Source organism: Terrapene carolina, unplaced genomic scaffold (assembly GCF_002925995.2).
Source record: "Terrapene carolina triunguis isolate 2854851 unplaced genomic scaffold, T_m_triunguis-2.0 Scaffold130, whole genome shotgun sequence".
NCBI lineage: Eukaryota > Metazoa > Chordata > Testudines > Emydidae > Terrapene > Terrapene triunguis.
In genome coordinates this window covers 25142097-25155317 of record NW_020664481.1, presented here as the reverse complement: position 1 = coordinate 25155317, position 13221 = coordinate 25142097, and the positions used below count along the sequence as shown (strand labels likewise).

At 46.8% G+C, this 13221-nt stretch overlaps 1 protein-coding gene across 5 annotated transcripts in view; it reads right to left on the bottom strand.

Moving 5' to 3' along the window:
* LOC112120378 (dipeptidase 2-like) overlaps window positions 1-13221 on the bottom strand; it is a 48102-nt gene that overhangs the window by 27983 nt on the left and 6898 nt on the right. For 4 of the 5 annotated variants that reach the window (XM_026652780.1, XM_026652784.1, XM_026652778.1 and 1 more), the window contains 2 exons: window positions 8972-9194; window positions 4221-4496 (listed from right to left, as the gene is read on the bottom strand). In XM_026652780.1, coding sequence (XP_026508565.1) covers window positions 4221-4351 — 131 coding nt within the window. In that variant the 5' untranslated portion in view covers window positions 4352-4496; window positions 8972-9194. Of the gene's footprint in view, window positions 1-4220; window positions 4497-6506; window positions 6547-8971; window positions 9195-13221 lie in introns of those variants that run through there. The other variant, XM_026652783.1, reaches the window with a different exon arrangement.

Below are 13221 nucleotides of genomic sequence, written 5' to 3'. Positions count from 1 at the left end.
CCCCCCCCGCATCCCAATATTTGACCTGGGTGATCTGGTCACCCTACCTTAGAGAGAGCGATTAATGAGTCTGCTCTACAGCCTTAGCTAACAGCTCATGCACTAAGCTCCCGAGGTCCCTGGTTTGATCCTGCCCATGGACAGACCAGGGTCTCTCAGCGCTACAACAGCACAATAGTATTTGAGTGCTAGAGTGACCCCTTTCCTTTAAGTTCCTGGATCAAGTCCGGGGTGGGCCATCCGGGCCCCCGCCAAAGAGGGCACCACACGCAGGGTTTGGATTCCCACCTGACCTGCTGAGGGCCAGCTGGGCTAATGCAGGCGGCAGGCAGGCAGGCGAGCAGCAGCGCTGGAGAGGGGGCTGGGGGGCAGTTGGATGACCAGCTGTCCGAGCCAGGTGACTCCTCTGGAGCAGGGGTTCCCCTCCTCGCATGTGCTGTTTCTGTCCCCCCCCCCATACACTTCCTCCCCAGAGCCCCCCCGGCCACTCCGGACTGGGAGCATCCTCCTGTCTGCTGGTGTCCAGGTGTCCCCCTCACCCATGCACCTGATTTCCACTGAGCTGGGGTGAGGGGACAGGGGGAATCTGTGTGTGCTGCTGCCTCTCTGGGTCTGGAACTCCTGGTGGCTGCTTGTGTCTGAACACAAGGAGGGGCCGGTATTGGGGCACAGGAGGGAGGTGCAGGGGTCGGAGTGAAGGGGGCACAGGAGGGGAATGCAGGGCTCAGGGTGAAGGGGGCACAGTGCAGGTATTGGGGCATAGGAGGAGGGTGAAGGGGTCGTGGGCACAGTGCAGGGGTTAGGGGCACAAGAGGGGAGTGCAGGGGTCGGGATGAAGGGGGCATGCAAAGTGCAGGGGTTCTGGGCAGAGGAGAGGGGTGAAGGGGTTGGGGTGAAAGGGGCACAGTGCACGGGTTGGGGGGCAGGAGTGGAGTGGAGGGGTTGGGGTGAGAGGGCACAGTGCAGGGGTTGGGGTGAAGGGGGCACAGTGCAGGGATTAGGGGGGCAGGAGGAAGGTGCAGGGGTTGGGGGGGAAGGGAGGATGGGGACCAGGGGCAATGGGGGGCACCGTGTCCATGGGGGCCAGGGCACCAAAATGCAAGTTCACCCAGGGTGCCATTTTCCCTAAGGCCAGATTTGACTGTCTTACCAAAGCTATTGCTCCCAAATTATGATAAACCCCACCCACTTTTCTCAGACCACTTTAAGCACCACCTCGCAGTGAGGTTTGTTTGGAGCCTCACTTTCTGTAACAAATTTCATTCCTTGCAGATCTTTTTTTCTGCTGTCCTGAAGGTTTTCCCCCTTTCACTCCTTGATGCTGAAGTTTCTCTCACAAGCCCCTCTTTCCACCTTATTCTTCTAGCTCTATTCCCATCTCCACTCTTTCTCTTCAAATGTTGGATCTGCAGATAGCAGCCATGCTATTGGCAGGCAAGTTGGATTTTTGAATTTTATTTGAGTTACAGCCAGTGATGAGCTGCCAAAATCGTAACAACCGGTTCCCTCCTCACCCCACGAGGGGGTCATGGCCCACACCCCGGGACTCCTGCCCCATCCAACCCCCCGTGTTCCTTGACGCCCCCCCACCCCAGGGACCCCTGCCTCATCCACCCCCCTTCCCTGTCCCCTGACTGTCCCTCACCGCTCCATCCAACCCCTCCTCTCATTCCTGATGGCCCCCCGGGACCCCTGCCCCATCCAACCACCCCTTCTCTCTGTCCCCTCACTGCCCCTGGAACCCCTGCCCCTGACTGCCTCCCACCGGCCCATCCAACCCCTGCTCCTTCCTGACTGCCCCCCCCCGGGACCCTTGACCCCATTCAATCCCTCTCTTCCCTGCCCTCTGACCGCCCCAACCCCTATCCACCTCCCCATCACCCCCCGAACTCCCCTGCCCTCTCTCCAATACCCCCTCCCTGCTCCCTGCCCCCCCCCAGGGGACGCGGGCCCGGGGCAGGAGCCGGGCGACAGGAGCCCAGGGACGCGGGGCCGGGGCAGGAGCTGGGCGGCCAGAGCCCGGGGACGCGGGGCCGGGGCAGGAGTCGCGGGGCCGGGGCTGGAGGACGCGGCGGGAGCCGGGCGGCCGGCCGGAGCCAGAGAGGGCCGCGGCAGGAGCCGGGCGGCTGGGGAGGGCCGCAGCCAGAGCCGGGCAGCTGGGGATGCGGGGCCGCGCCTGGACCCACGCTGCCGGAGCTGGGCCGTGTCGTGCCACAGCAGGATCCGGGCGGCCGGGGCCGCGGGGCCACGGCCGGAGCCAGGCGGCCAGGGATGCGGGGCCGGGCAGGGCTGCGGCCAGAGTCGGGCAGGCGGGGACGCAGGGCCGGGCAGGACCACGGCCAGAGACCGGCCAGGGCACATGGCCCTCCTCGCTCCCCCCCCCCCCCACCTTAGCTCCGTCTTCCTGGGCCTGAGCAGGAAGCCTGCTCTGAGCCCTCCCAGGCTTCCCGCGTGAACAGCTGATTCGCGGGAAGCAGGGGGGAGGAGAAGCAGGGCGGAGTATTCATGGGAGGAGGCAGAGCTGAGGTGAGCTGGGGCCGCGGCGGGGAGCGCTTGTTAAATTTAAATGCCCTTTTAGAACCAGTTGTCCCACGGAAAACGGTTCTAAAAGGGCTTCTAAATTTAACAATCGGTTCCTGTGAACCAGTGCGAACCGGCTCCAGCTCACCACTGGTTACAGCACAATAGTATTTGAGTGCTAGAGTGACCCCTTTCCCTTCTGTTCCTGGATGAAGTCAGACTCAACAGAAACAATGTTCCTCTGAGCTGCCTGGGCATGCTCTCATATCATGCTGCCTGCTTTATAAACATATACAAAAGGAAGTAAAGTTATAGCTGAAGAAGAGGGTTGGTAGAATTGCATAATGCAAAAGTAGATAAATGCTGAAATTTCCCCTGAAGACTAATGCAACTTGATCCAAAGGAGTTTATAAATAGCCTTTGAATTCAAACTGAAAATGCCTTCAGAGTGATAAGCTAATGCAATGAGACATAAATGCTATGCCACGGGTGCTGCTTACATCTCTGATCTTCAGAACCTGCTAAGATCCACTGATGCTGTGCAACAATGGATGGGCCTCTGCTTTTAGAGCCCAGGGTGAAATCAGAATTGGTTGTGCTGCTCAGGCAGGGCCGGATTAATGCAGGGGCTTTAGGGGCTGCAGCCCAGGGCCTTGTGCTAAGGGGGGCCCCAAAGGCCCGCAGGCCAGATGCGGCCCACTTCTTCTTTTCATCCGGCCCGTGGCAAGTCTCTGCGCTGCCGGCCGGACACCGGTCCCCGCCATGAGCGCCAGCTCACCAATGTGCCCCTGTGGCCCCTGGGTGAGGGGTGTTCAGGGAATCTCTGCATGCTGCCCCGGCCCCCAGCACCGGCTCCGCAGCTCCCATTGGCCAGGTACCGCGGCCAGTGGGAGCTGCGGGGGCAGCGCCTGTGGGGATGGGCAGCATGCACCGCGCAGAGCAGCCTGGCCCCTCTGCCTAGGTGCCAGACATGCCGGCCACCTCGGGGAGCAAAGCAGCACAGAGCCAGGGCAGGCAGGGATCCTGTCTTAGCCCTGCTGTGCCACTGACCAGGAGCTGCCCGAGGTAAGCACCTCTCAGCTGGAGCCTGCACCCCACACCCCCTCCTGCACCCCAACCCCCTGTCCCATCCCTGGACCCACCTCAGAGCCCACCCCCCCAAGCTGGAGCTGCACCCCCTCCTGCACCCTAATTCCCTGCCCCAGCCCTGATCCCACTCCCCCACTCCAAACCCCCAGGGACCCCACAAAATCTAATAGCCCCGGACCCACAGGAGACTTAATCTGGCCCTGTGCTCAGGGTTTACAGGATTTAGCCCTTAGTCTCCCATTGTAACAGGCAGAGGATAAGGGGGGGCCTTAAAATACACCAATATTTGTTTACAAGGATTGAAACTGAAAAGCTACCATTGAAGTGTTCAGTTTGCTAGACCCATATTTTTCAGTTTTTCAATAATTTGTGGTGAATGGTTGGTTCTCTTGTTGCATCTCGTAAGTGATCTAGGAGGTTCACTATAAAGTACAGTTACATTTAATATGCTTTGCTAGCCTTAAGTATGTGTGTGTAAGGAAACCAAGGTGTATTTTTATGGTATATGGGAAGGGTGAATTAAAGGTTTTTGGCTGGTTTTCAAGCTATTTGATGTAACCCTGTTAATGAAAGTTACCAAGGTGTATTGAAAAAAAAGACACTCTACATACCCATCAATTAGAGGGGCTTGCTTCATTAGCTCAACAGCCCTTTCTCCAACCGGTTTCTCAGTTCTGAAAGCCAAAACATCAGAGATGAGCAGCAAGAGCCACAGAAACAGCGTCATAGGATCTCTCTTCATTTCCACAAAGGCGTTAACTAGAGAAGAAGGCTGCCACCAGAGAATGTTGGTTATGAAGAAGCAGCAAATTTCCAGGTTCTAGACTTAATGATTTTGGCAGAACTGCTGTGTCTCTGTCTTTGGTGGCGAAGGAAGTTCGGAAGTTCTGAAGACAAACAAAAGGAACGAAGAGAGTAAGAAAGGAGTTTAGAGCTGGATGATGTTCATGGTATTCAGTTCCCTTTTTCTAAATAAGAGATTCACACTTCTCACTGTTGCTCGAAAGTTGAGCAGCAGATATTTGCAGTTACCCCTTCCTTCCAAACACTGTTGCTACCAGATGAAATTAAAGGAAGTATTTACCCATTTTGCAGCTGGAGGAAATGGGTGGACCTGGATCTGAATCTACCAACTAGTAATTACATGTCCAAAGCGTGTAGTGAAAGCTATGTATCTAGTTCCCATTTGAAAGTGGAAATTAACTGATTTGCATGTACAAATAGGCTGATTTCCTCTCCTTTTGAAACTTTCAGTGAAATTGTTCACCAAAATTCCAAGTCTCATTTGAAAGCAAGCTCTTTATTGTATAAAAAAATAAACCCACTGCAATGACTGAAGCAATAAATCCACTGTATAGAGTGTATTTTCTGAGTGAAGCAATCTGAATGCAATACTTTCATTATGACATAGTTGAGTAACCAGAGCACAATCTGAAAGGGTCTGTTTGTTCTTTTAAATTTATTTCTATTAAAGAGAGTTGAGCATGGAACCCTGCTAAGAAATAATGTGAGCATTCTTCCCTACCTTTTGTATAGAAATCCAGATAATGGTAATACTTAAGCACTTCTACAGCATCTTTTAAGTGTGAATCAGGAAGCATTTTACAAACATTAACTATATCTGACAGTATGATATGAATATTAAACCCGTTAGCGGATGAAGATGCCATCGTAAGGAGGAAAGATGTTTTCCAGGATTGAAGTCAATGGCAGAGCTATGAATAAAACCCAGAAGATTCCTGACCACTGTTCCCTGCTCCAACAATACCTCATGTAGGACGTCATATACTGGCAATGATACAGTTCTGTAATTTTAACATCACAGTGCTGGTGTTGTCAATCACAGGCATTCAAAAAATCATGAGTCAAGCCCCAAAAGAATATGAATTTTTTTTTAAACGGCTTTTTATTTGCCTTCTGGTTTGTGAGCCTTAATTGTTTGTATTCTTAAGCTTTTCTCCACAACAATGAAAGCTAGAAACAGCTCTCATTAATAAAGTAAGATGTTTTCATGTAATCTCATGACTCCAGCAGCAGTGGCTTTAAAAAAAACACACACGTTGGGAGGTATATGCCAACAAGGGTTGGCAACAGATTTGGGCTGGATGTAGGAATTAGTGGGTGGGTTGTAAGTTGCCTGTGTTGTGCAGGTGAACGTAACGTAAGTACTGCCTTACTGGGTCAGACCAATGGTCCATCTAGCCTAGAATCCTATCTCCAATAGTGACCAATACCAGAGCTTCAGGGGGAGCATACAGAAAAAGGCAGTTTTGGAGAGATCCACCTTGTTTTCCTCTCCCAGCTTCTGGCAGTCAGAGATTTAGGGTCACCCTGAGCGTGACATTCCATCCTTGACTATCTTGGCCCATAGCCATTGATAGACCTATTCTCCAGGAACTTATCTAGTACTTTTTGTTTTTAACCCAGTTATACTTTTGGCCATCCCATGGCAATGACTTCCACAAGTGAATTATGGATTGTGAGAACAATTACTTCCTTTTGTTTGTATTAAACCTGCTGCCTATTAATTTCATTGGGTAACCGCTGGGTTTTGTATTGCAGGAAAGGGTAAATAAACACTTCTCTGTTCACTATTACCCCACACACGTGATTTTATAGACCTCTATCATATACGCCCTTAATCGTCTCTTTTCTAAGATGAACAGCCCTAATCTTTTTAGTCTCTCCTCATATGGAAGCTGTTCCATACCCGTGACTATCTTTGTTGCCCTTCTCTGAACCTTTTCCAATTCCATAGACGCTCCCTGGGTTACGCAAACCCAATTTACGCAAATCTGGACTTACGGAAAAAGTTCCATAAGTTCCGTACGCTTTTTTTTTTTTTGCGCACATAATCGTCGGGTATACGTTCCTGACTTATGTAAAATTTGACTTACGCAAGGCGTTCCGGAACGGAAGTTGGGGAGCGTCTGTATACTTTTTGGACGGGACAAGCAGAACTGGATACAGTATTCAGTGTGGATGCCTCATGGATTTATATAGTGGCATTATGGTATCTTCTCTCTTATTTTCTATCACTTTGGGTTAGAAGCAGAATATTGGGTGAGAATGTGCCCAAGCAACTATAGTCAGTGCTCCTAAAATTACATCTAACATTTAAATAAAATTAAAAAATCAATAAACATTTTGGCCGTTAAAACCCCCACAGCTTCAATATATCCATAAACTAAAACCAAAAGCAATTGTTACTCTTCATAACTACATTTGCTAAAAAAATAAAAAACAAAAAACTACCCTAACAAAACACTTACTTTTTCAAGCTAATAATAGCTATATGTATGTTAATGCCACCACATCGCAAAACATACATTTTAATCTCATTACCATTGCAGGCAATCATATTATTTACTAGCCTGCAAATAAAATTTTGCAAGTAATCCTTAGGTTCCAAATACCCTTTAATTAAACTAGTTTAGTACCTAATCAATTTCAAAATTTGCTTTCACTGTTACCAAAGGTTCAAAAAATCTCTAAAATACAAAAGCAAATTCACATGCTTCAAAATATATATCAAGTTAAAAAATATGCCTTTCATACAGCTTATAAAGTGTCTATTTTATATACTAAATATAATGTATTATGCTTTATAACTATAAAAAAAACCCATCATATTATTGCTATAAAAATATTATTGCTTGTATTGCTATTAGTTAGTTTAAAATTATGTTATTGTTATAAAAAATATAATAATAGTAATACCTTCCAAGTCCATGCTCATCATGCATTGTCATTATATCCAATCAAAACCCCTAATATAAAATCTAAATTCCAAAATTTAATGCAAATAAAAATTTAAAAATGTTTGTTGCACTAGTAGTACAAAAGGGGGGGTTGTGGAAGCAGAGAAAGAACTGACAGAAAGGGGATGCAATGCATGACAGTTCGTTAGCAAGAGTCAGGCTAACTGTAACCCTAATAACGCGAGATTTGTAGAAGCAAGGATTGTGTGAGGCGAGTGGAAAAAAAACTGTGTGAGAAGTTGTTGCGACCTTGTGTAGATAATGTGTAGAAAATATTGTATGTAGACTAGAGTCAAAACAAGTAAAAAAAATAAAATATCAAGATGGCCTATGTATAAACAAAATGCAGCTGTTGCTTATTATTGTCTGTAATGAAAGGTATAAAGGTTTGCTGTAATTGTTTACCTGTAGAGAGACCTGTTTAGCTCTCTCCCTCTACGCAATTGTTAAAAAAAATAAAGTATCTGACTTGCTGTACCCAAACAAAAAGTGAGAACTCTGTTATTCTCCAACACCTAATAGTTCCTAGCATTCTGTTAGCCTTTTTTACTGCTGCTGCACATTGATTGCAGCTGCTGCAGTTTTCAGAGGACTATCCACAATAATTGCAAGAACTTTCTAGAGTCGCTACAGCTAATTTAGAACCTATCATTACATATGTGTAGTTGGGATAATTTTTCCTATGTGCATTACTTTGCACTTATCAACGTTGAATTTCATCTACTCAAACTAGTTAGTGGTCTCTCCTGGTCTTAAAATTTCAGTTACTATAACTGAAAAATTAAAGAAAAAAAAAATTGACTTGGTGCATTTGATGGAATTTCCTTTCTCGTCTATATCACTCTCCCCTGCACAGTCTGTTTCCCCTTTATGTGAACCTCCCAAAGCAACAGGAGAAAAGACCCCCTTATTAAACAGATTAATAATTATAAAAACCACGAAACTGGAGCTCCAGAGACAGCTGCAGTCCCAGACATGAATTTAAATCATTTTAAATTAATTACCTAATTAAAGTTATTGTTTTCATTTTAGTGGAACTTTAGATTACAAAACCCATATTGAACAAAAGTGAATAGATTTGTATCCATTGAGTTACAAAACATTCCAGTGACAACAGTTTGTTGTTATAAGATTTTGAGATATTTCTAACCCAAACACTGCACTATTTTGTTGATGTATCACATTGACTGGAGTCTGAAAAAAAAAAAAAAAAAGTTGACCAGCCTATTTGCATTGTCCAAGCTCAGAGGAATGCAAAGTAAGATGATTAAATAAGAATGTGAGGGTTATTTAAAAAATATAGGAGTTTGTTTTTAATAATGTAAGGTGCTGTTAGCTCAGTTAGAACTTTTAAAAACTCTAATTTAACCCAACACTATCCCTTTAATATGTGCTCTCTCCTGAAAGCAAAAGAAGAGTTACATTTTATTCTTTCTGCACTTATTCTCTTTTGCTAGATTTCTACAGACCATTAAGCAATACTGTGGTGGTCCAATACCCACTCTTCCAGACTACCAGCTGGCAGTCTGCTCCCGAATTTGCCTTCCAAAATCAAATTCATGCAGATAAAGATTATGCGCGGAACCTATTCTGAATATTACCTTTAGGTTCACAGGGGTACCACTGGCCCTTTGGGCTTGGAAAGATGCCAGCTGCTGTACTGGTAATTTCCTTTTTCTTTGGCAGATTCCAAATGTATTTTTTCTTTGGCGGAACTAGCACAGTCCTGTTCCACGCCAGAAGTGTGAGAAACTGTACAGTAAACACAAGCTTGCAGGCACTTGGAAAGCTGCCAAACATGTGGATGGCCCGATACTACAGTATCTGCAAATGAAAAACATGCTTATTGGAAAAATAACGCCTGAGGAAGAACACTTTAATCGTCAACTCCCAGAGGATTAACCCTGCCATGACCGCCTGGTCCAGGCCAGCAGCTACAGGACCCTGTCTAGTGACATTAGTTCCCAGAACAACCAAACACAGCCCGGGCTGCTTCAAAGGTGAAAAAACCCCAGCCAGTCTGTGTTTAACAGTCTGAATATAGTACCACCTTTACATTGATTAAATCCCAAGCGCCGTTCCCTTGATGAGCGCCAAATTCTGCTTGCTTTAATCACAGGAGTAGCCCTCACCATTCCCTTCTCCTCATTCCAGTCTCAAAGAACTCCCACTACTGTAGCAGGTTCGGAGGAAATTGTCTAACCATTCTCCACACAGGCCAGCCAGTCCCTGGAAATCCTCTGGATTTTCACAGGGTTTGTGCCACAACTGACAGAAGAAGCGATCTTTCCTCCATCTGAGCTACAGCCATAGAAATCTTCCCATGTTTCTCCCATGTTAACTGGCCTTTCTACACTGCGACCCAAGAACCTCTTAGTACCAACTGGAAGAGGCTCAGCGGGGGCACAGAAGGGTTACAGGGATCTCCTGCATCTGGTGCATATATTGTAATTCACCGAAGAGTATCATGTGAAGTTTCAAATAAAGCTGGTTCCACTCTGGTCACTAGTATCATTATACAACATCTGTAAGTGTGTTTCGTGAAGAGTTATGCATATACACTGAAAATTAAATTCTTAAGGTCTTTGTCTAGAGACTGGTCAACAGCAAAGGTGAAAAACAGGGTTTCAGTCAGACAAGAAATGTTTATCTAGCTGGCTATTTAGATGCAAATTGAGTATTGTATGGTTCACAGTGGATCTCCTTTCACCAGTCTGAACTTAATGCTAATGAAGGATTGTGAAAACTTCAAAGAGAGAAAAGTAATAGGAGGAGATAAGCAGTGAAGTCAATAGGGAAACTGAGGCAGAGAAGTTGAGACCTCTGATTGTTCAGTGTATGCCAAGAACCCTCAACTCCAGTTGATTTCAATAGCAACAGCAGTTATGAGAAGTCAGGCACTAGGTATCCAGTTGGACTCCCAAACAAGAGAGACACTCAAAATTAGCAGGCCATTTGAAGTATGGACATAATTAGCTCTCTCAGTGCCAGCCAGGGCTGAGATCAAAAGTCAATTTGTGGCTCAGACCACTAGACCATGCCTCTCTCCAGTTGAGATCTTGAGGGTCAGTGACCATTCAAAACTAGATTTTATCAAAAGAAAATTGGTGCTGATGAGAAGAATGGTTACAAATCCTAATACGAAGTGAAATGGTTTTGTGGGGGGTTTTCTTGTTCTTGATTTAGGGAGTTCAGGAAGTGGTAGAAATCAAAGTGCTTGTGTTTCAGACTGGTGTGAATGCCCATGCAAGAGGGACTAAAAATGAAGCCAATGACCCATATAGTTCCATTTCTCAAGCTGAGTGAAGCACAGAAAGGAAACAAAGCAGTGAAAAAAGGAAATTGTTTTATTTTACAGTTTTCAGCTCAGGAGTAACTGATAACTTAAACAAGGTTTCCTTTCTATCTTAAGTGTCCCTTTAAGGGCTCTCAAGGATCTCTGGCTCTCAGGTTTTGATTGTGTATTTAATCACTGAACACTGCTGCATTACTTGCTGTTGGTTGTAACATGCACACATCTATTACACTAGCTTTGCTAGGGCTTATTTGGAGTGGTCACCCCTTGTATCACACCACTTCCTTCCTGTACCTCTCCCAGGGGCTAACTTCAGAGATAAAAAAAAAAGGTTTGTACAATGCAGTTCTAGATACATATCACCCTACAAGGAGGTGCCAAGAGCCTGTAGGAGCTCATGACTCCAGACATTAAATATTTCAGTATTTTTAATAAATCCGTTTGATTAAAAAAAAAATTCAGCAGAGCAACAGAGCTGGCTCCAGTGCTGAAGTTTGGGCTTGAAAACAAATCACTTGTTAGGAGAGGATTTTGAAATGATTTCACCTCCCTCTCACATTACACTAATGGGATTAAAAACAGGGAGGAACGTGTTATCACATACATACGTACATACATACAGAGAATAAAGGGGATGCTGGACAGAATCCAATTGGGGTTGAAAAGAAATCAAAGAGAAATCAGAACTTTCTAATTTCACAAAATAGCACCTTAACGGAAAGGGGGTAGAAGGGCTTTTAAGGGGTTGATATCGATTCCCTCCCCATTCCCCACCTTCTCATTTACAATGCACAAGTCAGCAACACTGGCAGTTCTGTTTGGAGACACTACTAATTACAGGCTTGCATCTTTGCCGGTCCCGCCCCCCGCACCCTGCCCCCAATAACATTGCTCTAGGGATTGAGGATTTGGACATTCACAGCTTCAGTCTCATACCATTGTCCCTCCCCCTAGTCCTATTACCAATACTTGGGGGTTTAAGTTAATAAAGATGTTTATAAAAAAGGATTCTGGTCATGGATCTGGAACACTGTCAACCGTTTCTCTCCCCCCCCCCCCCTAAAAAAACCCCCCCCCACCCCAAACTGATACACCAGTAATAGCAAAAAGAAAAAACCTACACACATGCTACGCTGTAAAAATGCAGAGTTAACACTATGGTGTGAGACAGCCTAGCTCACAGTACTTTATACCAACTCCATAAACCTGTTGTATCCACTTATGAATGTCACAGAGATCAATGAGCCCTCATAAGCTGCTAATAACTGACACCTCTGAGTTAAGTGAAATGCCATGAAGTATTTTATAAGCATTATATTAAGCCTCATAACTGGATTCTCCCCCCCCCCCAACCCCCGCCCCATCCCAGAGTCAGGTTTCCAACTTTTAAGTGAACAAAAATGCTTAAGGAGCAAGAGGGGAAAATGTTCAGTACTGTATCATGAAATGCTGTTAGAGGGACACCAACTCCCTGGTATGTGGAAAAACTGCAGTGAGAAGCCAGCCAGAGAAGCCAGCTGGTAGGTGCGGAAGCAGCCAAAGCAGAAACTGCTGCACTGGCCAAGAATAGGGTTGCCAACTCTATAATCACACAAACCCAAACACTCTTGCCCCGCCCCCTACCCCACCCCTTACCCGAGGCCCCGCCCCTTCTCTGAGGCCCCGCCACCACGCAATCCCTCCATCCCCCCTCCCTCCGTTGCTCGCTCTCCCCCACCCTCACTCACTTTCACCGGGCTAGAGCAGGGGGTTGGGGTGCAGGAGGGAGTTCGGGTGTGGGCTCTGGGAGGGAGTTCAGGTGCGGGAGAGGGCTTGGGTGTGGGAGGAGGCTCACGGATGGGACAGCGGGTTGGAGTGCATGCAGGAGTGGGTGCAGGCTCCATCCAGGTGGCGCTTACCTCGGGCAGCTCCTGGGAAGCAGCCGGCCTGTCTGGACCCTAGACTCAGGGGCGGCCAGGAGGCACCGCGAATTGTCCCTGCAGAGTCAGCGCTTGTGGCAGGGGCAGCGCACAGAGACGCCCTGGACACCCCTGTGCTTAGGAGCTGGACATGCCGGTTGCTTCTGGGAGCCGTGCGGAGTCAGGGCAGGTAAGGAGCCTGCCTTAGCCCTGCTGCGCCACCAGACTTTTAGCGCCTAAAATCTCCCAGATTGGCTTCAGTAGTCTCCAGCAGATCGAGCCCGATTCCGGGAGACTACCAGCCAATCCAGGAGGGTTGGCAACCCTAGCAAAGAAGACTACATTAACTTGGATTAGATACTTTTTAGTTCACACCACCAGTGTCCACACAGTGCAGTTAGATTGCCATGCCCCTGTCGCACACCCTGTGGCACAGTGTAGATAAACCCTTAGTTTAACTGCATTAATCCCTTGTGTGGACACTCTTGTTCAGAATTAAAGTGGCCTTAACTAGATTTAGCTTAATTCAAGGCCACTTTACTTCTGAACGAGAGTGTCCACACAATAGTTTAATGCAGTTAAACTAATCCACTTTTAATCTACGCCCTTAGCTAATTTGGATTAATTTTCCTGAGTGCCCCTGTGTAGACAAACCATG